This window comes from Cynoglossus semilaevis, chromosome 20 (assembly GCF_000523025.1).
Source record: "Cynoglossus semilaevis isolate Cse_v1.0 chromosome 20, Cse_v1.0, whole genome shotgun sequence".
NCBI lineage: Eukaryota > Metazoa > Chordata > Actinopteri > Pleuronectiformes > Cynoglossidae > Cynoglossus > Cynoglossus semilaevis.
Window position 1 is genome coordinate 7,266,276 of NC_024326.1, and position 27,270 is coordinate 7,293,545.

General features: G+C 39.2%; 1 protein-coding gene across 1 annotated transcript in view; it reads right to left on the reverse strand.

The window, feature by feature from the left end:
* st18 (ST18 C2H2C-type zinc finger transcription factor) overlaps nt 1–19,949 on the reverse strand; it is a 41,857-nt gene extending 21,908 nt beyond the window's left edge. Inside the window, 3 exon segments of the mRNA XM_025052428.1 lie at nt 18,273–18,450; nt 19,423–19,480; nt 19,482–19,949. Of these exon segments, the coding sequence (XP_024908196.1) occupies nt 18,273–18,450; nt 19,423–19,480; nt 19,482–19,510 (265 nt within the window). The 5' untranslated portion in view covers nt 19,511–19,949.
* Nucleotides 19,950–27,270: the final 7,321 nt, after the last annotated feature.

Genomic DNA, 27,270 nt, shown 5'->3' on the forward strand with positions numbered 1-27,270 from the left:
AGCGGCGGAGAAGCGTGGGGGGGGGGGGTGGGGGCGGGGGGGTTCACTCACTTTCATTAGCATATGAAAAAAACTGACTAGTATCTGAGCTGGTTCGTCATCTGCTGAATCATATTTATGCACTCACCCCTGCTCGTGAACACACACACACACACACACACAAACCGAAGCAAATGATGCTTCCCGGAGGTCTGTGGTTCGTCTGGGGCAGATTTCTCAAGGGGGGGTGGAGGGGGTGTGAACGGAGGCCGCCTGATGCTGAGGCTCTGTGTGATTCTCTGTGTTAATCTGGCTGCTAGGTGTCCTTGAGCCCAGCCCATTCCCCCCTAACCCCATCTGCTAGCATTCCCACCACAGAGGGGAGAATGGGCCAGTACTGGAGGGGGGGGGGGGGGGGGGACAAAAGCACGGCAGACATTCCAGTGCAGCCCTCATAATGACAAAGCCGGCATCCAGGCTGAGGTGGAGGGGACGTATCTGAGCAAACCTCTCCCACTTTGTGGTGGACGCTGCCTGTTATAATAATTTTTCATATAATGTCTTGTTATTACGGAGCAGATGCCGCGGATATTCATCAGCGACCTTGAGTCTCCGTGTCCCCTTGCTCCCCAGCTTATCCCTGCACTTGGGACGCTCTCATGTAATTAACACAGACATTATTGTGATGGAGTTAGAAAAAAAGAAAAAAAAAAAGAAAGAAAAAAAAGTCCCAATACCTCATCATGAAACCAATAAACTGGACCAGAGTCGCAAAGTGAGATTCTGGAGACCATAAAATTAATTACGTTATTTACATTTCCCTTTGATAGAGGCTACTGAAGGCGAGATGATAGAGGCAAAGCAGATTACACCAAATAAGATTTCAAAATGTCAGTGCTGCACACTCGAGCAACTGACTGTCACGATTAGATTACTCTTTAATATAATTACTCTCTAAGGCTGTGTGGACACAATGCATAGGTAAAGAAACTAAATAAATAAAAGTAAAAAAACCTTTGAGTTGCGTCTTAACTGATTCCCATTCTTTTCTCCACCAGCCTCTTTCTCGTAACCTCTCTTCAACAGTATCATTTTGAATTATAGGGAGTGGATGGGTGCTCTGTGCAAGGTCACTGTCTGGTGTGTGGCACACACACCCACCTACTCCCTCCAACTTCACCTCCTCCTCCTCCTCCCCTCTGCCTTGTTTTTGTTTCCTCTTCCAGAAGCACACTGAGTGAAGGGTTAAAACTGGAATGGATTTAATTATGGAATGAATGGAATTATAATGCGCCTGCAGCAAGTTTTCCTCCTTATTTATTAAAGCAGCTGATGGGCCAGGTTTGATGAGCCACTTCTGGCATAATTGAGTCATCACACAAAGAGGGTTCCTCGCATTCAGAGTGGTTTTATCAGCAGCAAACAGACCTGATTACTGGCAATTACACTCTGATCTAGGGGAAGGAGAAAAAAAAGGGTGAATGTGCAGGGTAACTTCTGTGTTTATAGTTTACCCGGGGAATAATTTTCACATTAATTTTACATGCTAAGTGTTTTCTGTTTATGTATAATAAAGAGCAAACGGCAGGAGATTGCAGCTTTTACTTTCATATTTCCTTGTAATGAATGTCTGAGGATACAGCAAACTTATCTTAATTTATATTTACCCTATAGGAGGTGGAGGCAGCGCCGTGAACAAGATATTCAGCAGGTCGCAAATAATCACACCTGCCCTGAGGCGGGCAGGTTCATCTGAACGTGAGAGCTTTTTTTTTTTTTTCCTTTTTTTTTTTACCGTGAGAAAAAAAAAACGTACATGTTCTGCTCGCATTAGTAACTTTTTCTGAGGGAGGGTTTGGACACAAAGAGATCAGACTCCATGTCCCTCAACACCAGCTGGACATTAGAAATCTGTCTGGATGTATTTAAGAGGGGGAGGGGACGGAGGGAGGTCTTGAACATTAAATTTATGGATAACACTTGGCCTTTAATCTGCGGTTCATGATATGAAATAGAACCTATTTATACCGACTATTTCAATGTTATGAACAGAAATACTATGAATATGAATGAAATAAAAATGAAGCTGAATGGATGGTTTTTGTACCAAACCAAACCAAAAATGATTTTAAATGTCTGATGAGATTAAAAATAGAGATTTAAAAAACATTCTAATATAAAATGTTTTAAGAAAAATTTAGACTGAAATTACATTTTTTATATGTATAGGAGCCAAATATTTTTTTATTATTATTTTGTATTTATTCTTATTTTCCCCACAGCAGTAGTAAGAAATCTGAAATGACAGAAAGTGGAAATGTTTTGACTATATGCTGTATATTATATATCACAAAAATACAAATTAGAAGGAAATATTTTACATTCTTTTTTTAAAATCAAATAAACTGTTATAAAATCTTAGCGACTCTATACATATACTGTGCATCTGGAATGCAACCAAAACTGCTCTGTGGGAACAAACGATAGAGAAAATCAAACATGTTGAAATATTCACCATCGCTCTGATAACTGAGCTGATTGGCTCAGACTGTCAGGGGGGAGGGGGGACGAGGGGGTGTCAGTGGTTTTTGCCAATATATGTTAAAATCCTGGATTACAATCTGTAGTCCTCTCCCTCTCGCCAGTGTACGTCTACGATAAAAACCAAAATAAATGTTTAAATTCAGCTTTCGATACTGAATGGTTTGGGTTTGAAAACTTTTTTGGGGATGTATTTATATTTTTATACCACAGAGCGGAGTCCATTCAATAAAATGAAGGACCATTATTCTGGTTTTATGTGTGTTAACGAAAAAGAAAAAGACAGAATCTGTAGGACCAAAACTCTTCTGCCAGCAATTTATGAGCATTCTTCCTTCTGATGGAGCTTTCTGGACTCACGGAGACACACTCGAATATCATGAAGTCAACTGCGATTTCAGAGATAACAGCCTCACAGCTACCCTGACGGCCAAGCAAAGTGTTTGCGTCTTTTGCCAAAGAGTACTTTTATAGAGAAGCGTATTGGCATCTTATCACTTTCTCCGAGGCAGAGACGCTTCAATAAAAGAACACAGCTCACAGAACCCTTAACAGACAATTAGGAGCCTGGCTGGTCCACTACGGCTTCAATGAGTCCTGATGATGGCATAACTACAGGGGAACCTTGTTATTGGACACAGTTAGCAAGAGTCCCATAAAAGAGTCAGACGGTGACACCTTTGCCGAGGTGATTTACCAGACTTGTCATCCCGTTCCAGAGTCATCCCAGAGCCTCCCTTCTAAATTGAGTTCATCTGGAGCCGGACCACACGCAAGGAAGCAAGTCCAGATTATTTCTTCTGACATCAAAGAGCCAATTTCTGTTTTTGACCAAATTTGGTTCCCTCATCACACCAAAGGGGCAGAGACGGTTTGTTATTTCACGAGTGAAATTCAATCCAACTAGAATAGGAACAGCAGAAATATTGAAACAAATAAAAATGAAGTGTCCTCCTGCACTTCACTCAGCACCGGTGCCAGTCGTAATGAAGGAGCATCTATTTCATATGAGCATCGTCGACGTGGATTTGGAGACGCCGTCTAATTTAGGGACAGGTGTTTGCAGAAAAAGAACTTCCAGTCTGGGTGCAACAAAGAGCGGAGTAAATCCGGCTCATTGTTCCGGCCCGAGGAGGCCCTTTCATGGAGGAGGTGGCATGAATGCAAGCAGGTGGTCTGTAATTTAGAGGAAAACGTAGTAACCGTTCCAGCAAATCCGCCGTCACAAAAGGCAGGTCTCCGGTGCTCTGCAGCTCCCGGGGGGCCCAAGAGGGAAAAGTTTACCTGGAACATGCAGCGGTCTGAGAGGAGTCAGAGACTTGAGGAGTGATTCCTAATCAGATTGCACTGAAGTGAACAGCACGGCACGGCAGCTGCAGTTTTCCCAGGGTTAATTACCTTTCACTGCTCCCCCTAAATGAGTCAGCTGTTCCTGTCATTAAACAACTCCACTCTGTATCTGCTCCGCTGTCCTCTGCACACGTGCACGCACACATGCGCACACACACGCCCCTTAGTTTTCAAACCAACATTGATTTTTTTTTTCAAGTAGGTGCTTATGCTAAAAATATGAAAACATCAGTCGACAGACTATTATTAGAGAATTTAATTATTGGCAGTTCCGTTTTTTCATTGTAATCTAAAGTAACCCTGTCCTGTTAAAGGAAATGAACAAGAATCTGTGTACGGTTTAAGATGTGAATCAACAAAATCATGACCGGAAGTGCAGTAGTGCAGTCTTACAATCAGAGGGTTGTAGGATCGATTCCAGACCAGCTGGGTTCCTCAGTCATCAGTAGAGAAATAGCAAAAACTGTCTATGTACAGTGAGTACAGAGCATACACTTCTACAGGATTATTAAAAACATCTATTTAAAAAAGAAAACTAATTTAATAGACTTCTGAATTTTAAGTAAAATAAACTCAGTAAAAGTGATTTTAATTTTCAATAATTTAAAACAATTTAGACTTGAATTGCAAGTACATATGTTTTAAAAAAAAGTTGGACTTCAGATATAAAACGTCAAAATTCAAAGACAAGAGTTTTACTTTCACTCCAAGAGTCTGACCGTAATCTTAGAAATCTGAATTCTGTATTCTAGAAAAGAAAACATTTTCAAGTGTTCTTAAATTATATTACATATATCTTTGTTAATGTCTGATATGTAAATATATGTCCACACAACAACACCTGGATTTAAACATATATATATATATTTGCATGTATTAGAGCCCAGTAGAGGAGATCTGCTGTTAGCCATCTAGCACAGCATCTCTCTGCTCACTGAGCTGAGTGGCTCAAAATGTTGAGAAAGTCTGAAGAGAGATTTCTTTTCCACTGTGTGTGAAAATCCCCGACCAACTGGATTACAAACTGCAGTCCTTCAACTCATGCCAGTTTAAATCCATGTTAACTCGCATTTACCTCTGGCATATGAATCCTCAATATGCGTAAGCTTTGTCTGGAAAGAGCCGAACACAGGAATTTCACGCACCATTGATGCCCAGCAGCTAAGTCCTGTTTGGAACACAACTGGAGGTTGACTTTACATCTGGCCTTAAGAAAATCTGGGGAAGCCCTGAGCGGTTGTAGCTCTGAAGACACGAGGGGCCATGGTTCTGATCACAATCAGGTGGAAGTGCACCGACACTGCTGGGTACAAATCCACGTAACCATGGTGACGGGTATAAACTGAGAGCAGTGTGCTGCGGTCAAGAGTATAATCAGAGTCATTACAACCAAGATTTCTGCGTGGCGTATTGTCAGACAAACATTATTTACACAGTTGTGCAAACAGAGAGATGACGATAAGGTAAATGATGGCGTGAGCAGCCGGGGGTTGATCTGACTGAGGAAGGGTCCGGCGTCCATACTGTCTCTGACGCTCATCACACACACACACACAGTTTCAGAGGAGGAGAGTTGAGCCAGCCTATTTTGTTCTTTTAAAGGTTAGCAGCGGCTGTTTAGTGAGTTTGATCGGCGCCTGCCAGAGCAGCAGATGGTCCATGAATATGAGTGTGTGCATCAATAAACGCAACCATTTTTAGCTAAAAGTAAATTTAAACCAAGCCGAGGGTTTAATGTTAGCATTTCACTCTGACACCAGACCACGGTGGGGAAAATAGTTTGATATTTTCTTCTATAGCGACAGAACAGAGCCAAAGCTCTAATGAAAAAGAGTCAAATGAAAGGTTTCGAATACAGACGCGACATTTACGCACTTTAAAGTGTATGAATAAACAGGTGTTTTTTTGTTTTTGTTTTTTTGGTCTGTAAAAATCGTTATGCAACAGCATGTAAAGACTTACTCACAGTAGCTAATCCTTCAACAAATACAAACACAGAGCCAGAACTAAACCAACTGTGAAACTTTGATGAATGAAAACCGACTCTAAGCTCCGACACCAGGTGAAATCCAGTTGGAGGACATGACAAAAAAAAGTGACTGGAGGAAAAACATGGAGGGAAAAGTTTGGGGTTTTTCTGCAGCAAAGTCAAAGTAAGAAGAAGTCCAGTCGTCTTCGTCTCAGTCAGCCGTGAACACAGATCAGATTCTCTGAACACAATTATCTGAGCCGGAGCAGCACACACACAGAGCAGCACATCCTCACCCTGACAAACACAACCACTTGTCTCCTCTGTGGACGCACTGTTAACATGTCTGACAGGACAGAATGGCGAGCTCCACTTACCGTTCCTCCCCTTTTAGCCTTTGTTGTGCATCACAGTGACATCGCTTGAGGAGACGGAGCAGAGGAAAAAGAGAAGTCCAGAGTCTCGCTGCTCACACAGTGTGTTTGCTTGTCTCTCTCTGTGTGTCTGATTTTTCACCCGAAACGCTAAGCTTTTTTTTTCCTTGATGTGTGTGTGTGTCTGTGTGCGTGTGTGTGTGTGTGTAGCCTTTGTGTCATTCACTTAACAACCAATCTCATTAGCTGCCGGGCTACAATGGGCTGAATTATTTTCTGTGTAAATACACCACATGGTGATCCTCAAGGTAAAAACACTGAAGGTCTTTTTAATCACAGATGCACCAACAACAAAAGTGAGTCATGGATAAAATGAACAAGTAATGTGAAAATATAGTCTGACATGGGGAAGGTTTAAAGAGAGGAATGATATAAAAAAAATACTGTTTTTAAAATTAATTTAAGTATTGTATTTTAAAATAAATATAAAAAATGAGAATTAAAAATGGAAGCGATTGTATAAAGGACAGAGAACTATCGACAGGCCTAGAATAATATATATATGTCCAAAAAGTGACTTCCTCCAGAAATACAAGCAAACACAAAATCTAGGGAGAATAAAGCCTATATATTTTTGTGTGGTTTTTTTTTTGTATGTGCCTTTCATCAAAATTTCAAAAAAAGAGTGCTTTTTAATTTTTATTAATTTCTTTGAATTCTCTGGTCGCTGTGCTTTCTGGTGCAGAACCACAGATTTGTGTAAAATGTATCTGTTGTAAGCACTTGAAGTCATGACAGCTGTCATATAAGCATCAGGGACATGTCTATTGGCCAACTTGACCCTTGTTAGAAAAACAAAACAAATAGAAAAAAAGGAGAATACTGCAGCCTGGGACTGCCGAGCAGGGTCACTGGAGATTTTCCAGACAAACGCTGCACAGGGGAGGAGAGGGGAGGGGAGCAAGAATAAAAAGGACAGGCTCAGAATCTCATTTTAACAGACCGCACACAATCTGGGCTCCCACAGAACTATCTCTGCCTGACCGCTTTCTATTTATCCCTTATCAGTGTTTACCAACCGCTAGTTTTCTTTCATTCACACTGTGAGGCAGTTCTCTTACTATCAGTCAACAGCTGACACCGTGGAACAGCCTCAAAGGCAAAAGGAAGGGATCAAAACTAAACCAAAGCTGTTTAAACAATACAACAGAGGAAATAAATTCATAAATCCTAATTCTTCCCAACCCACAAGGGTATAAGCAGATTCTTTATAGTTAGGCCAATAAACAGAGCCACAGCCAATGAGGTACATTACCATCAAGGTACCCACTGAAATAGACTTAGGGAAAAAAAGAACAAAATTCCATGTAATATTAATTGGGAACATTTCATAGTCTTGCCCTGTCAAATGATTGTAAGTATTCACTGACTGCTAATTTGTGTCCCACCAGATCTACCCTCATTATTCATGGACTTAAAAAAGCCTTTAAGGTAAAAAAAAAAAAAAAATCACATGACATAAAACAATCTGAAATTCTCATCATCAAACATGATGAGAATTTCACTTTTTTTTACCACTACAGCAAAACTGATTATTTTCCTCAATATTACAATCAGTCCACTAACAAAGAAAAAATGAAAAACAATTTAATTTTATATTTAAATTTAAATGTCTCAAATCTAAATATTCATCAAATCTATATTTAGTTATGAAGACTAAATCATTATACAGGACAGTGTGGTCGCACTGTTGCTATACATTTTCAGATGCACAAACAGCAAAAGCTTATTTTTATGGAAACCCTGTTTAAAAGTTAAGTAATTAATTACATTGATCCTTTCACCAGCTGCTCCACGGCAGATGGATCGTTTTGGAGACTTTGTTGAATTCAATCCACATAATTCATTTTCCTGGATTAACTAACTGAAGTTTGGAAAAACAGGTAACATGGCGGGGTTTTTGGAATGACAATCGCCGTGATCAGCCGACGGCGAATTGAACTAAAATGAATCAAAGCCATTGAATGTATACTCTAACAACTAATTAGCAACTAAATTTAGTTTTAAATAATGAATGTACATATATGTGTAGAATTTTACAATGCCACCACAGGTGTTTGTGGCAGGTTGCAAAGAAGTTTGTGAATGGCAGTTGTGCAGAGCAGCAGCAGGTACCATGGACAGCTCCTGGAGGTGAGCAGCCCTGACATTAATGTGTTGTTGTGTAGCAACTGACGTGGCTGTTCTTTAAAGAGCAGGGTGTGGAGCAGAGAGGAATAAAAGCCTCTTACTTATCTCAGCTTCAGCACACGTCCTCATCAGAGTGTGCACTGCTGTTGTGAACAAACACAAAGTGTAACGGAGTCGTAAAAACTCTGCTCCTGGCTGTTGGGATGTCGCTGACTTCTCAAAGTATCATCACCAGGTCTGCAGCATTTTAGACTGAATTTAAGTAAAGTAGTGGAGATTAACAGGTCTAATGACAAGTGGTGTTATATTTCAATGTATGTTTGTTTAAAGCTGAATTATCCTGATGTACCACTGAGGTACATACAACCAGCATCATATCTACCGACTGTAAACTCTTGACAATTTCAAATAGATGTTTCCTCAATAATTTGACCTCAGAAATAGAAATTTCCTGTTCCTGTTCGGAGGTAAACGGTGTTGTATGCAGAGACTTTGAGTCATTAGTGAACAGCAAGTTACTGGTAAATGATGAACTTTTCCGACATGCATCCGTTCTGCTAAATCAATAGTTGCCCTGGAGACTGAAGAGTGCTTTGGCCAAACAGAATTTGTTGAAAGCTTAGACCTGCCTGCACGCAACGCAAAAAAAAAAAAAAGCCTGTTCAACGACCTCTCACCGCATTTAACATTAGTTAACTGAATTAGCCTCCAACACTTCAAAAACTTTACCGCAGTTCAAAAAAACAAATCAATTAGGAATTTAAAAATAAAACAGATCTGTAAGACTGTAATTACTGGAACAGTCTTCCATTAAAGCTTGGAGTTTTGGGATTTTTTTTGTTCATCCTAAGCTGACACTACATTTAAAACCATTATTATTTCCCCACAAATTCATTGCTGAAATCCAAAATTACGGACATCCACAACAGGATGCAATGAACTAATAAAATGCAAATTACAGACATCCACAACAGGATGCAATGAACTACTTGACGGTCTGTTCAAATAAATAGTTGGAACACAGAGTCGGTGTTAAAGTGCGTTAGGGCTGCCTGCTCTTGTATGTACAGCTGTTACTGTCAAAGCCAAAGGCAGCCTGACAGTGCTTTGTCTCAGTATACAATACAAACATGTGTTCTCATTCTAAGACGAGCTAACGCCACACACAAATTTAATCACAGGCTATCCGGACGATCGAAAATGGGTCATGCATCTCTCAAAAAACTGTTATTCAATCTTATTTAATCTGCTGTCTGAACTGTCGAGAAATCTGCACAGACGCCAGACTCACTTTCCAGCAACATTTGTTCTCCCTAAACTGGCAGTAAAAAAAAAAAAAAAAGAATCAGCCTTACAGGAAGTACAGCTGAGTAGAATATAAGTAGAAATCTGTTTTTTTTTATCTCTTATTTCTACAATTCAGCTCCTCTTTGAGTTTCTCGGTGACAGCGTCTAACAGCAGGAGTCAAAGGGCTTATCCCTCTAAAAAGTGAAGCGGTGTATCTGTGGTGCTGAAAGCTGACCAAACTGAGGAAAACGTGAAATATAAAGAACTTTGACACCAACCTATTGCTGTGATCCCAAAAGTTTGATTTTCTCCCAGTTTCTTGATAGCTCTGCCGCGACTGTGCCTTTGAAAGGTAGTCCCCAGGAATATGACATACTGTGCCTTTGACAGCCTCGAGATAAGCACCTGCGTTCGGGTCCCTCTTTACGTCACACCTCCCCATTCACAGCCCTTCAACATGATGCACATTTGCACATCAACAGCCACCAACCCCCCTCCTCGCTCTACTCCCACATCCGCAAAAAACACACACACACAAGCAGGCACACAAGGAGGCAGATGCGCACTAGCCTCCACTCATGTGCGCATATACGCTCACACAGACACAGATTTGTGTGCACTTAGTGGGAGATTTAACATACACACAGACACACACATATATGCACACATATACACTTACAGGTGATTTATTGCCTTTTCACCCTTCAGTCCTTCCTTATTCTTATATTGATCCTTTTTCACAAAGCGTGATATATATATATATACACATATATATATTTATACATATATATTTATACATATATATTTATTTTTTTTTAACTTTCTCCTGCTTTGTCATCGAAGCAGGGCATAAACCCTCCCAAGCTCCTCATACATCACTCATCATGCAAATGAGAGGGAATGTCACTCCTCAGCAGCAGATGGCCAGGGATGATAACAATGGCTCAACAGAGCAGTTTCAATGTCTGCGACTTTATCACTAAGGCAACAACAAAAATAGACGATATGAAATCCTTGTCTGTTAATTTGATCACCCGGCTTTTTACTGTTTGTACCTGTCAGCCGCCTTCAATTCTGGAAATTAAAGGCTTTGTCCGAGGTGTTCTGTCACTACACGTCTGGCTATCAGTGAAAGGCAGGGACCTGGAAATGGTTTTTGGTGACTGCTACGGAAGGGCTGCTGCTTAGCACTTATTCAAGTAATTAGGTGTAATTCCTCCCTGCAGGCCATGTTCACCTCCTGGGTTAGCTCATACATTCGACAGGGGCCTGGATGCAGACAGAGGAGAAGAAGAATAGAAGAAAAGGGGGCCCCCAGAAATCACAAATGCAGATTTTTCAAACACTCCCTCCACCTCCACACCTCCCATCCCCCGTCCTCAGCCCAAAGTGATGTCACCCTGCGTCCTGCTGACTCCTGTTCATACAAGCCCCTGTAGCAGAGAGTAAACAGTGGAAGCGTTTAGCAAACAGGGCCAGATTACAGTGACAAAGGCAACCACACTTCTGGGTGGAGCCTGGGGCAAAGGAGGAGGGGAGAGGGTTAGGGTGGTGTGGTGTGGCTCAGGATTTAAAATAAGTGATACCCATGAGCCCCCCCCCTCAAACACCAAAATCCAAGCATAGCTCTTTCCCAGCTGATGGTCGGGGCCACCCAAACACGCTTATCTCCTGGTGACCCCCCCCAACCCCGCCCCCCAAACCGAGGTCCCTGGAGACAGACGTGTGAACACAATATGTAATAATAATAATATATTTTCAGTTCTCCTTTTTAGTGTGATTTGTGCATTTGATTATTCAAGGCTGTGGGACTTGAGGATGGAGAATATCATTACTTAAGGTTTGGCAGTTGACCATCACCTTGTTTAATGCCTCATTTGAAAGTCTAATTTCTAACTGTCTTCAAGAGCCAATTCATGGCACACAGTGAAAGAGACATACAAAGAGAGTAGACCTGCTCCCTTTCCCCTCCTTTCAGCATTTGTGTCTGATAATCACACACACACGCACGCACACACTTGCTCGCTCGCTCACTCGCTCACACACATGTGAAAGTAAAGAATCATCTATCTAAGCGTCTTATCAAATAACATGTCCTTTCTTCGCCAGTGCAGACAATCTCGCTGGGAGGACACAGCAGCTTGTTATACGCATGATTACTTCATGTCCTGAGCGAGACATCAGTGTCACTGCAGGAGAAAAAAAAATCGACTCATGTAAATGCTGGTTTCACAAATTTCTACAAATAAGCACAGTGAAGTCTACCGAACAATGCAGATGTAAAAATGTGACATTTATTCGGCTCTAACATCTGCACAAATCCCTAAAAACAAAAAAAAAACAAAAAAGAAAAGGGACCTCATTCGGAGCCGGCATTGAACATAAACTAGTTTTGTTTTGTTTTTTGTGAAGCTATTTTGTCAACTGAAAATGTGGGCATAACTGCAGAGAGCTGATGGAGAAATGAAAGAGGAGTGGGCTGGACAAAATTACATGTCAAACAAAGGTTCACATTTAAAAAGTCCTGCTCATATTTGTAGAAAGTGTTTGATTGCATTTAGAAAGGTATTACAATGGGTCACATCTGCGTCTAAAAGCTTTTCGCATCCTGCTGCAAATTATGTAAGCAGCGGAGCGAAGTGTCACACCACCCTGTTGTTTTTCAGCACTATACCTTCCTCCTGTGAAAACCTACACAAACATGTTTCCCTGGATTCTTCTAATGCACTGCGGGATCAGAATGTCAGCGTATATAACTTCAACAAACCCTATCACTCAACACCCCGCCCCACAATTTCAACAAAAGCCACACGGCTAATTCTGCACGGCCGCCTGCACACCGCAACCACAATGCATATTCATACGGCGCCGCTGATTCTGATAGATGTGTAAAAATATATATTAAAGTGTGGTTTAATTTCAGGCTGTAGCGCTCAAAGCTTGGCCTAAAAAAAACAAAAACAAACAAACGCATCTTTTTCGGTGGTACTGAACCCTTATTGTGCAAACACTTGACGCCGCTTGTTCATCACAGAAAGTCACATAAAAGGACTGAATACCATGAATTTTTGTTTATTATTATTTGCATATGCAAATAGGAGGCAGCAAACATATAAGTACATGTTGCTGATATGGCTGCGGGAACTATCTTTATGTTAATGTCAGTAGACAGGCTCTATTCTTTTGAAAATACAGTACATTTTTCATGGGGATCATTATCTACACTGCATGTCAGTGCGTCTCAGTAAAAAGGAGTGATTAGATTACTTCACAGCAATCCCCTTTGGGGCGATTTGTGTGTGACCGTGGGCAACCTTACAGCGTGTTCATTCGCTGTCCTTTGAAGACACTTCAATGACAAATATAGGATATTTAATGTCATTTTTATGCCTTGAACCGACAACGTCAGAAGTAGAGCGCTGGACGCGTTTGATTTAGTTGTTAGTCACTAACAATGTAACATTTAAAAGAAGTCCTTGATGGGTAAGTGGACAAAACTGAAAGTTGATCAGACGTGACAGAGAGGAAACATGAAAATGCTTCTAAAAAAAACAAATTCTAGAATGATGTGATCCTACCCTTCATCCATTTAACTATCCATCCATCTATTAATCCATCCATCCATCCATCCATCTACCAAGTAAAAATGTTACCTGATCATCTTGTAATCTCCAAAAATGTCTCTGCTCAAATTTTCTTAGTGTGTATTTGAAGCATCAACTACTACAAAATATTTTCCAAGTTCTACAAAGGGAAATAAACTGTTCAGTGACCAACACCAACTTTACATTTCCAAATAGTGTACTTGTGTCTTTTAAAAAAAAAATTAGACTAGCAGTAAAATTGTTAGTACTGTAAATGTTCAAGCATTACCCGACATGGCAAAAAAAACAATTGTTGCCGTACTTGTTCACTGCCGCCCTCATATAAAAGTATCTGATTGCTTACATGGAAGCGATCGATGCTCAAATTGTCAGTCTGTGCCGGGCTTTTGTAGTTCACAGGCTGTGTACTTATTGTGTTGTGTCATTGAGAGGTTAGGCCCAGATCTGGGCGTCTACTGAGGGGAGTGGGGTTGAGGAGGATGTGGGGGCGTGGGGGTTTGGTCCTTGCCCATCTTTTCTACTAAAAACGGACACACAATAAAGCAGACACGCCTCTAAATGGCAAGATAGGAGCTTGGATGTTGAGCCAAAATGGGCTTCTAAACAATGGTAACAGGTGTGTATAATGCATGCTTTGATAATGACCTTGGTGGCCATAATAGTGTGTCTAGACACAACTAACAGGAGGCACTTATGTCTGGTCTCTGAAGTCCTGTGGATGCTCAATTGGAAGATTCTAAGGAGCAGATATTTGTTGTATCTTTGTCATTGAACCTAAAAGACGTCTGATCTGATTTAACCTGCATGTCAACGGTGACACTGGGCTGAATGAGCAGCATGAAAAAATGTATATGAATATACATATATGTGTGTGTGTGTAGAAAGAAATCTGCTCGGTTGATAAATAATACACTAAAATCATCTGGACTTGTCAGAGACACGCACTTGAGTAAACAGTGAGAAGGGGAAAAAAATGTAATTAAGGTGGATGGCTTGCAATTTCTGATTGTGCCAGATACAGAAAGCTTGCTGACATGAACTCAAATGCAAATGGCCTTTGAGCAAAACAAAGAAATTGATTATGAAGTAAGTTTCTTCAGCACATGCAGCGGGCTTGGAGTGATTATTGGGGGCGGATTATTGATTTCCTTTTGTTTAGATCTAGGTTAACTTTCAGGAGACACAATTATAATTAGTTTTTAAACAATAAATTCAATCTAAGTCGAACCAATTGCATTTCCCCGTGGCATTTCTGACGTTTTACATCCCAAATGGGTTGTTATGAAAGGCTTCCTAAGTGAGCATCTGCACTTTATTATTTTATTTTCTTTACCATTACTGATTAGATATTGTTTTTCCTACGTACTAAGATTAGAAGAAGCTAACACAAAGCTAGCACCAATGACTTTCATTCTTTTTTTTCTTCAGTGTCCGTCATGAGCATTTCTGTAATACATAAAGGAACAAAACTATAAGAAAAGGCGTTTGTTTTTTTAAAATATTTCTGTGAAGCTTTTATAAAGAGCCACACATTTGTACATTTACAATATTTTTATTTTACATGTAATCATATTCATAATTTGATTCGTAAAGAGTTGATCGTATTCATAATTTGATTCGTAAAGAGTTGTATAAAATGTAAATAAACGTAACCGGCCGTGCTTTGTTGGAAAAAATACTAATATAAAGTAACTTTACATGAAATAAATGCAATATTTGGCTACATGGGTTTATATTGTTACTGTTTGCTGAAAATGGGCGAGTAGTCCATGTGACAGTGTTCTTCATATTCCTTCATATTTGTCAAGTCAAACTGTCGTGTAACAGACTATTTTATTCAGGGGCTCGTGGCTCAATCTTCAGCTCTACAACTTTAAAAACTTCCACAGATCCAGACATTTATACTTCCTGATTTCTCGCATCATCTCTCCAAGATAGTGATAATACGATTTCTGTATTTCTTTTTCGCTGTTGAGAAACAAACTGGATTATGAACAGATCACTACATAAACAGCTTTCTAAAAGGAGGCAGCTATTTTAAAAAAAGGCTGAAGAAATGCAAAGAGGGATTTAAATTTTAATTTGAATTTATTCCAGCAAGTGAAAGGTTCTTTTGAGAGGGGATTTCAGCAAAGATGACGGTATTTAAAAGTGATAAACAAGCATCTAAACCTCCAGTGGGGAAAAAAACAGTCATTTTCTTCTTCCTTTTAGTGTAGGACAGGAATTGGGCTTGCTGTGGTCACATCCAGAAAAGACAAAAATAAGTAATAGTAGTAATTAAATGGGAAATAAATGAGATGTTTGAAGATATTTTAATTGATGTCTGACGTAAATTGTCGCCAACGTTTCTCTTATAATTGTCTCATGACTCTGAATGTATAGCTCTGCATCCTGAAGTATGCAAATGAATGTTCCCTGCGTTCTTGACATTGCGTTACTTTATACTGGGCTTAAAAAAAATATTTCACACCTTTCACATGTGATTTAAATGCTGTGCCTCGACAGCAGTGAGGAACATGAGGCAAAGTTTAAAATTAAACACAGAACACTTGATAGTCGCATACGTGCTCAAGTACAGTATGTACTGTACTGTACGTGCGCAGTGATTCACTGTGGGCAGTCGCATTTATGTGACAAACACTGTGATTAAACCGGTCCTGACATCTATGCCGTTTGCAAGACGTGCATGGTGAGGATGTGACTGCGCCTCACTGTCTCCATTTCCTTGTCGATGACCACTGAACTTAAGCAGAAAACCCTGTGCCATACAAGAGAGACAAAGGGTTACATCATTTCGCTCAACGGCTAATCGGATCATGGACAGCGTTTGTGCGTTTGCTATCTTCAGAAAATGCCAGCAAAGGCGCTAAGTAAACCTATTTTACAAGACTCCCTCACAGGGATGCAGTGCCAGTATCGGGATAAAATTTCACACAGCAGCATGGCTCAGTCACATAACCTAAGCAGGCTTAACAGAAAGGAACTCTGTGTACTGCACTTTGTTTCTGCCTGTCTGTTGTTTTAGACAAAATACTCAGATGACTGATGCAGGTTTGGACCTGAAAGCCAGAATGAAGCCGAGGGCTGAATAGCACCCAGATACTGCTGTTAATGCTCTGACTTGTTTAAAATGGTAGATTATGGAAGTGTGCACCTGGCATTCTGCTGGCTAGCCTGGCAACACTCCTCTCTTATAATTATAATGAACACACAGTAATTCAGGGTTGAGGCTGAAATACGAATCACGTCCTCCGAGACTGCTTGTTTTAATGGTTATGCAGAAGAGTTCCTAGAAGTGCAGATGGCAGATGCAGCAGTCTTTGAAGCTATTTACAGTTGTACACTACAAGGTACAGATAAAGCCACGGTCTGTGGCCACGTTGCTCTTTTGTCGCCGCTGAATTACACATTGAGCTTGTACAGGAGCCGCTAATGAGCGGTTTATAAATTGACTTACAATCTCTGATCGCCTATTGTACTAAATTAGACAACTGCACGGCCCGTGTACTTCATCCAAATACACTACTGTTCTTACTTTTGACCACACAGAGGTGCATTAGCTCCAAATCTGGGTCTAAACCCAGTCAGTAGTCTTTCACTGCAGTGTCAGCTGCTTAATTTTAGTTTTGCATCGGGGTTACCCAGAAGCTAATGTCAGACACTGGTCAACAATTCTCACAAAACAAAACATAAAACTAGGAGTCATGTACTCACAGGATATCAAATGACCATAAAAACTATGTGTTGCTTTGTTGTAGAACTTTCAGCATGGGTTTCAATGTTTGTTCAAGCCAAGGAAAAACACCTTCTGCTATACAGATTATACAAAAAATAACACTTTACCTCAAACTGGGCAATTCAATTCAAATAATACACAGATTTATATACTCAGGTCCTGCCATTGATAACCATACACATCATCACCTGAAACCAATGCCAATCCTGTATATGAGCTATTCAAATTAATGTTTTTTTTTTCATGGCCTGTTAGCAACACTGCCCAGTATAAACAGCCACTTTGCCTCGACCACTAATTTAGAAGAAACAACATATCGCCAAGCAATAATATTTCTAGATCCTCTCTAGCAATTAACTAATATTTAATTATCACTTTAGCATAATGTATTAACAATTCAAGTTTAACTCTTAAACAACTCTTAAAAATAATATTTTTTTACTTTACCTTACATTCACAGCTTTGCTTTAAGACTTAATTTAAAACACTGTATTTCTCTTCTCTTTTTTTACAGGAAAAAGTGAAATAAAATTACTAATCGACAACTTTTTCCCCACTGTGGCACAAATAAAAAAAAAATATACAAAAAATTTAATTCATTTGACCTGCTGCACCGACCCTGCAATAACTTTGCGCCCTCAAGAGGCAGTCGCCCCCCACTTTCAGAACCACTGTATTATAACCTCTAACACACAACTGATTATGGTACCTCATTAAAAAAAACATTAAACAAGGCAAAGTACTAACTCCAAGAAAAAGTTTTGCTGCATTGAAGTCACACAGGAGCTGCATTAGCATGTGAAAAGAATAAACAGGAACATTCTCAGTTACACACTCCACCTGGCTGCTCACCAACGTCCTTGTCAGAAGTCCACCCACCGCACTGGCTAACACTGAAAGACCTCCTGGGGACCGCAGTGACCATTCACTCGCGTCTCTCTTTTTCCCATGCACCTGTGACTGTTTTTGTGTTTGCTATTTTTTGCTTTGTCTTTTTCTGGCAACACTGTATCATTGGAGACACACTTTCCCTCAAAAGGAATTCTCCTGCCCAACAATGTGGTTTGTTTGTTCACTGGATATGGCAGGCCACAGAGTCAGATGAAAAAAAAAAAAAAAAAATACACAAAAACAAGTCACTGCTGAAATAATTAAAATTGCCATAAGGAAAATAAGAAAAGGTGAGAGACACAGTACGGTGAATGGTGCTGAAATAAGAAAATAAGGTACTTCTTACCCAGTGGTTCCTGGCCAAGTCGAGGGGCTTCACAGGTGCAGTTGGACAGACTCCTCTCCCCCTGACTCTCCTGCGATGGCTCATCCGGCTTCTCCATGGTTCTGGACCTTAGAGAGCTGCTTTTCCATTTTCTAAAGGACTTTGCCACAATCGCTTTGTCCACTCCTTTCATTGTTTTCTGTAAAACACATTTACAGCATGACTTCCCAGGTTCATCCCTCTTGTGAGCCATCTGCCCCCTATTTTGGCTCACGGTAAACCTGGGCTCATCTTTCCCAAACCCAAAGTAAGAGAGAATCAGGCATTGTGTGCATAAGCATTCTTTTAAGCATTCCAGAAAATTTCCTGATTGCCCTGGCATCTCTTTTAGAGAGCGCTTGGACATTGTTTTTTCTCCTGACATTTCGCAGCCCTTTGTGGAGAGAGTGGTACTGATTGACACAGTAAAAACAATGCTTAACCAAGTACCCACAGAGTACACGGCAGGAGCAAAGTGAAAGGAAACGTTTTCACTTCGAAAACCCAGTTAAAGGAAATAAACAAAAAAAACAGCACATTATGGCTTAATTGAGTGCCGAACAGTCCGCAAATACTGTTACCAGGTCGATCAGGATTAAATGTGGAACATACCTAGTTATCTATGACTGAGTGCCAAGACTGCCAGCAGTGGGCAACTAAATTTCAACAGCTGGCAAATCCAGTTGTCTCCCAAATACAGAAAGTACTTAAATCCGCAGCTAACAGAAGAAAAAGGCGGATAAAGGGTGCTCTGCATATCACCGGAAAGCTCATGGACTTTTCAGAATCACTGGCTAGGTTAAACAAATATGCTAAGTAGAGATCAAAACAATCCTTTGATCTGCAGCCTAGTTTCCAGAGGAATGGCTTGGCTGTTGTTGTAAATAACTTGTATAAATCTATATACCATTTGCCTTCAGGTAATGTCAAAAGTGCCAGGGATTTGCAGGCAAATGCCTCGTGGTTAGGAAATAGATCAGATAGAAGAATATAAATATTTCAGGAGCGCTGCACTCTGACATCGTACGTGTGAGTTTTGAACCCTCTATGATCGCTGTACTTGTTCAGTTTTGTCACAACAACACAAACAAGGCGATATCCGATAGCAAACATCCATCCTACCTGGTGTCACTTTGTGGTTTCCCAGTAAAAAAAAAGAAGCTCCTACCTTTGCCGAGCCATTTAGGTCAGACAGAGTACAACATTGTGCTAAACTTCATACAAAAGAGGCTTGAAGACTCAGAATGCAGAAGCTATGCAACTTGCTGACTAACTTTGCCCTCTGTTTTGATCGAGCACACAAAGAAAAACGCTGTCCATTCAAAACAGACAGCATAACTCTTTTCAGAGAGGGGGGAACTGTGAACAAACAAGGCCATGTCCTGGGCTGCAGTCAGCGCGCCATCAGGCCTGCACAGTGCACGGTGAGGACCACAGGGACTGGGACCGGCTGACACCACACGCACAGGAAACACAACTACTTTTGTGCACTATTTTTAGTCTTGTATTTTAAATGTATATTTATATTACTGTAATCTTCCATTTCAATAAATAATAAAATAATTGAAATTGTCATCAAGAAAATATAGAGTTTAAATATACCAAAGGATTTTAATTTTAAATATATACAGCACAATGTCAATGTAAAGTTAGCATCCAAAAACCCACCATGGAACCTTAAAGTACATATTGACCAAAGTCAAATACAGCCAGAATACTGTACAGTAAAATATAACATAGCAAGTATATTGACCTATATTTTGCACAGCTTCTCTCAGAGTTCTAACATTTCAATAGTAGAAGATTAACCAGACAAACATCAATACACAGTGAAATAAATGAATTATATTAATTCTATATTTTCATTTTTTCTTAACTTGCAGAAAAATATCTTTTACCCTCAATTCTGACATGCACTCAGCATTAAATAAAATTGAATTAATATCAAACTGCATAAATTTCGCTATTTCTTCTGCTCACGTGACATTAATATGCCCACACATCTTTTTTACAAGTGTGTTTGACAATATATATAAATGTTTTTGTTATTTATTTAAACCACTTGTTCGTAGCTCATTGCAACGTAAACAAACAACACAGTGTATGTTTGAATGATATGCACCTGCACTGTGTTAAACACACCTCTGCATGACGTTTAAATTCATTTAATACTCGCCGAGGCCTGGTCAAAGTCATTGTTGCAAACTGGACATTACGTAATACTCTCGTGTTTTTTATACTTACTGGGTAAAAGTAAATGTTTAGTATATTCTATCGAGCATACTGCGACGCTCCTGTGCAATCGGAAAACAAATAAAGCCCGCCCCTGACTGGCAAACGATTGGTCCACTTAGACCCACTGTCCAATCAGGATGCAGTATGTCTTCTCTTGCTCTATTTCGTTTATATTTTGCAGAATTATTTATTTAACCGCATTAATATTTAATTAAGATGTTTTTCTTTTACATGGGAAAACTAGTTATAAAGTTATAAAACTAAATATTTCAACAATATTTATGTAAAAATAACTAATAGTTTGAAAGTATTTTTTTTCTTCTCATTATTTCTGCACTGTAACATCAGTCTATAATTTAAATTGGTGGTTTGTGAATTGTGGCTTAAACAGTTAAGCAGTCATTTAGTAATTTTACAGATTTTTGTAATGTAGAGTTCAAAGTTATTTCTGTTGTAAAACAAAGACGTGTGGCATAAGAAATAACAAACATCTTCACTTCAGTTGTAACTTTTGACATATCTTGTATATTTTAAAAAATGTTATCTTAGTTTTTCTCTCAGTTGTACCATATACAGTACACTTGGGTATGAAACATAGACATAGTGTTAATGTCTTATTTGTTATAGTTATTATTGGGTAGAAGCAAAAGTAGGAAGGTGAAACATATTTAAGTGAGTGAAAATCATTTAAATAAAGTGTCTTTGCAGATTTGTTGTGTACTTGTAGTCTCCCATATGCCAACAAAAACACATTTGAAACAGGGTCATACAAATAGTACTCCAGTAATCTGTGTTTTTTTTTTTTTTAAATCTTTTTACTCATCTGAGGTGTTTCGAGAATATCATGGATCCACCTTCTCCCCAATCCCAGAAAATCAGTTTTCGAGCCAGAACAGAATGTGCCATATTCTTGACCTGTCTGCCTCAGATGCTCGCTGTATATGGAACTGAATACTGGACGTGAATTGTATCATTCCCTGTGTCAACTTGTGAGATGGCAGTTGCTGTAGTGGAGTGGTGAGAGCGGCACATATGCATTAGAGGAGAAAATTGTGAAATGACAGATTCCGGGTGTGATACTGAGGGAATGACTAACTAATAGGAGGGGTGCTCCAGGCTGTTAGCTTTGAAAAGCAGTTTGCACATTACTTTATCTTGTCAATCAGATTCCTGGAATGGAAGAGGTGACTGATAACTTGAATTAATTATTTTCTTATTGCATGCATGTGTTAATTCATGTTAATTTATGTCCCTTACAGGCCCAAGCCAGAATATCCAGAGTAAAGCGCCACCTCTGGCACCCAGATCACCACACTACTCTCTTTGCATATATTTATATCAAATGAAAGAGTTTTCTTTTTTTTTTTAAATCCTGTTTGAGTAAGGTTAAGGTCTGAAAAATTGGATATTTAAATGTACTTTTAAGCTCTTTATGGTTACGTTTTCCTCTGTCTTTCCAAGTGAACAACATGGAGCAGCGTTTACGGCTCTGATGGGATTTAAAAGTTACAGATTATGTTTTTATAAACACACCCACCCCTTCAAAACATACTCCTTTTCTCAGAGAACAGAGCTAGAATATTATTGCAGTAAGTCAAGACTCACCAGGCAAAGCCTTTTTATTTTTTAATGCAGTAAATTCAATTTAATTAAACAGCCAATCATCCAAAACAAGGCTTGGGTTTATAAAAAAGACTCTTTAATTTTTGGGGGTTTTTTTGTTTGTTTTGTTTTGGTTTTTTTTTTTCAAAATAAATCTGAGCTGTGGAAATGTGTGGCATCCGCGGAGCACACATTAAACAAATGTATTTGCACATTAAAAGTCTTTAAACATTTTGACAAACTTAACTTCGCCTGAACACGGAGGATAAGAGGAAAAACATTTCTGTTATGAGAACAGAAACAGCAAGAAGTTCTAACAAGGAAAAGCCTGCCAGGTGGCGAACTGGCTGCACCAACAGAACGCACAATCTGTCTGCTTCTCCTTCCAAACCATTGACAGCTGCCATCACCAGCCTTGCACACTCGCACTCAGTGGCTCCTCAGCTCCCTGCCCATCCCTCTTTAGTGTTTCCTGCTAACCTCAGAGACAGGGTCACCTGGCCCCCAAGTCGCCCGTCTGTGGGGCCCTGCTGGCCCCCTGGAGACCTGCCTGCATGAGGATTCGTGGCTAACAGAGGTCTGGTGAAGCCTCTTTAATATGCAAACCGAGGGACTATTCTTTTGACCTGAGACCTCAGCTTTTCGACAACTAACGTCCACAAAATAGCAACGATTCAGAGAGGCCACTTCAGGAAAAAGTTACCATAAGTCTGAAAAATACAAAAAAAGTAGTTCAGTTGTTCACTTCAAAATCAAATTAACAGGTGCTGGATAAAGAAAATCAAAGATTTGAAGTGTTTTTAGTGTCAAAACTCATTAACTTATGTTAAGTGAGACGATAAAGTTAAGTCAGTGTCAAAACTCATTAACTTAATAATGTTAAGTGAGACGATAAAGTTAAGTCAAAATTTCTATAGAATAACAAAACAACTGAGGGCCACAGACTGGGAAAGTAGCGGCTGATTTTGTTTTTTTAAAAAGTGTTTTCTTTAACAGTACATTAAGATGGTGAATTTGAACAAAAAAGTGTTTTTATTTTCATTTACCTGTTAAAAATAAAGATTCAAGTGAATTGCCAAATTACAGATTTTATTCTTCACTGCACTCCCAGTGAATACACATGCTGACATCTTTTTAAAATTGAGTATTCTTAGTATTCAATTCTTGCCACCTAATAACTCATACTTCATGGAAAAATAATGTATTTGTCATTTGTACTTTTATTGCATGTCCATATCCTCTTTGCTCCATTTGAAAATAAGCACACAGATGCACAGAGGCTAAACTGGCGAGTGCTCCAAAAAGCTAGCATTGCAACTGGGCTAAAAATAAAACCTGGCAAAGTTGTTCTGATCCCTTATTGGTCCCATAGTTTGATTTCACATTTAGCATTTGCATTCCCCTCCGCATAAACATTTCATTCTGTCCCCGCCGCAGTACAATGAGACTTGAGTGACTTTGGCAGCAGATTTTGGATCGGTGCTCCTGAATCCACCAGTGTATGTTATCAGCAGGTAAACAAGCTTTCGAACAAAGCCATAATGGAACTGCAAGCGGCATAAAGAGGCTCATCTCAAAAGCTATACAACCCATCAAAGCTGGTGTCATTTCCTCAACACTGCACTGCAGCTGGAGAATGCATGGCTGTTAGTTACAGTTTAAAATCGTCCGTCTATTTTCAGACACTTCAGAACTATTTGTATTGATTATTTACTTGTCAGCCAGCTGCCAGATTACCAAAATAAGACAACAGATTTCAATGTTTACCGGATTCTTCTCCGTTTTGTTTTGTGGCAGGAACGGAAAAGAAAAAAAAAAAGAAAAAAAGTGTGTCATGCAGTAAATTAATGGGATTTGCACTATAGGGTATTTGAATAATTATTTTTCCACTGAAGATGTAATACTTCTGTCTATATTTGGAAGGATTACTGATGGCATTGAACTTAATGTGAAAATAATTTTGCTGTAGCCTGTACACTCTATGCTCACACGAGCAATCTTGTTAACCACATGCCTGAATCTTTGTCTCTAAACTTACTCCACACAGTATTTGCCTTTGGGCTCGACTCTTGCACACAACTGAACCTACGCACTTCCCTCTCTGTTCGCGCACAGGCCCGGGGGCTTTCATTTCATACGCCACGTTACTTCTATGGTGGTAATTATCCATAAAACCGTGCCATCAGATGATGATGATGATTTCCAATCTGAACCCGATAAATATGTGTTACTAACAGTGATTATGTTCACGGTGTGGGTTGGAAATCAGCAATCCTCACAGTGCGCGTTCTCACAGAATTTCTCAGACATTTCATCACACATTTAATCTGCCCCTGTCTAAGATTTTCCTCCGAACCTGTCGCCGAGGCAGGGAGAGGACAATGAGGGATGAGATTATGAGGCATGTCTGTTAAAGCATGTCTGTTTGATCATCGTTGTGTTTAGGTGAAGTTCTCTCCTCGGTCTCTCCGGTCCTTGACAGCATATGTAGAACCTAATCCCTTTCCCTAACCCTTTTCTTAGGCATGAATGGGGTGGAAATGTGATGGCATTAAGTCTATTTACACTTAGGTTTGCAGTTTCAGCCTGGATGCCTGTTGGCTCTCCATCAACACGCTCGTCCTTTTCAGAATTTGTAATATAAACATTATGGTTAAGGCTTTCCTATTTATTTTTCATTATCCATCATTTGAAGTTCATGCATATATTTACCCACCAGATAATGCTTATTTATCTACTCGGCAAGAGATGCTGGGAAATAAAACACAACTTGTGTGTTATCTTCCAGTGCAGGAGCTATCAGTGACAAAAGGCTGGGATCGGAGACGGCGTGACAGTCTTTGTGAGTCGTCCCTGACATCGTTTGGATATTTTCACATTGACTCATCTGAACCTCAGCCTGCAGCAGAGGTTGACGCGCAGAGAAAAGCTATAATTTCAAACCATGGCATTTTAAAAGCAGCATCACTAAACCTGTCCTAATACAATAGCAGAGGTATAATGTGTGAGGCTTAAACAGATAAATGAGCTCAGGACAGTGTTTGTGGTACAAACAGCAGGACGAATTTGGGGGAAATTAACCTTTGGCCTGTGTGGAAAACTTCATCATTTGGTGATTTGAGTTTAAGAAGATTAGACTTTAATGGTAGTTTTATAACAACACCTAAGAACAATAATAATAATAACAATAATAATAATAATAGGATATATAAATTATCAATTAATTAAAAATAACTACTACAACATAGTTACTACTTTTACTAATAATATTAACAATATGTTATTATAATTATTAATGATAATAATACAATAATTATTATTACAAATAATCTCTTGTACTATTAATACTACAACTACTACATCTACTACTAGTGGCATAAAAGTAAGTTATTACTATATTATTATTATTGCTGCTACTACTACTTATAGTAATAATAATAATAATAACAATAATAATAAATACGGGACAGTTTTGACTCTTAAATAGCAGATTATTTGTTTGTCTCTTACTATAATAAATAACTTACTATAAATAAGTAACTTTTAACTTCACTTTAATTTCTTTCTCTCTTATATTTACTGATGATGCTTTAAAAATATAAAAACAAACCTGTGTCTGACAAAGACTTGTTCTTTTTTCTTTTCTTCTAGTGTCAACTTCATAATAATTGAAATAATTAAGACTAAAGATGACTTGCCTTTAATTAATGCTTTTGAAGAAGCTTAATATAAAAAATGAATCAACGTAAATGTATATGAATGACACTGGAGTTCTTCCACTTGGGCAAAAGTTATTTTTGCAGTATTGAAAAAAAAAACAACTTTGGGCTTTTGTAAAAAACTGTTCATTTAGTCCCTTTAAATGAACATCATAAAAGCAACCAAAAACCCCACAGACGACAGCGTAGCTGGCTCTAACAATAGCCACTTTAATGACGCTGCTGAAGGGAAGTCGTGATTTGTTTTAAACAAAAGCTTTGACAGCAACTCAAAGGCAGTTTTAATGATGGAACTAGCTGGAGACTCCACATGGCAATAGTGAATCCCATTCAGTCTGATGAGAGTGACTCCCAGCAGCACTGAGCTCAGTGGGGGGTTGTAAACATTTACACTAAGAGTCTGTCCAGTGCACATGGTTGGTGCTTGCCAGCCACCTCGGTGCTCGAATGTTGTGTTGCATATTTTGTCATTCAGGCCAGTCCCCGAAATTGTAGGAATCACACCATCAATTTATGAAGGAGCCATCCAAATGTGACAACAGGCTTATGCTAAATGGAGAAAATAGAGCTAAACATTGTTAAAACACCCCTAGACCCACATGGTAGAGAGCGCTCGGCAGAGAGCTGCTATGCTCCCCGCTGTGAACTGGGAAAGTGATGTTGGTGGGCTTCCTTCTCCACCAGGGCCGCATCGTTCTCAGGCCCTGGTTTGAAGCCTTTTTGAAGTCTGTTTCCTGCAGCAGCGTGCCAACATTCATGTTTCCACAAAAGCAAAAGCGCTAAATCGAGTGAGTGCGCTGCACGGCGTTATTCCACACTGAGTCCTGAATCCCCCGGAAAGATGTTTTAAAAGCGTAAATAAAGAGAGATTCACCTGAAATACACAGGTGAATTTGGGTCCGTGTGGGTTTTGTTTTATAACTTTCAGAGCCAAATAAAAATACAAAACTCATTTCAAGAGGAGTTTGAGAAGAAAAATTGTTTTTTATGCAGGTCTAAGAGAATATATTTTTATTGCAGTTTATGGACTGGTATCAATGTTTTTATGTCATTCATAGATATTTTTTAGTTTAAAAGTTTGTTTTAGATTAACAGGAAGAATTGTTTTGTTGTGTAATATTACTATTTGTGAACAAGCATTTATAGGCTTAACCCTGTAAAAATCAGTTGCAAGTGTTCTGTTTTCAAATTGTTATTGAAAAATGCATTTATATTTCCAAAACAAGCTTCTCTTTTTAAAATTATTATTTTGTTTAATCAAAATTTCAGTTCTAAAATTGATGATTTCTGGGGGTTTTGACTTTTATTCAGTCAAGGCTTTGACTGAATAATACTATGTTAAATCTAAATTTTTCAGGAGTATTTTTTTGCTTTGTCAGCCTCAATGCTTTTCTTACACATGTAGTTGTGGTGAAGGCAGGTGA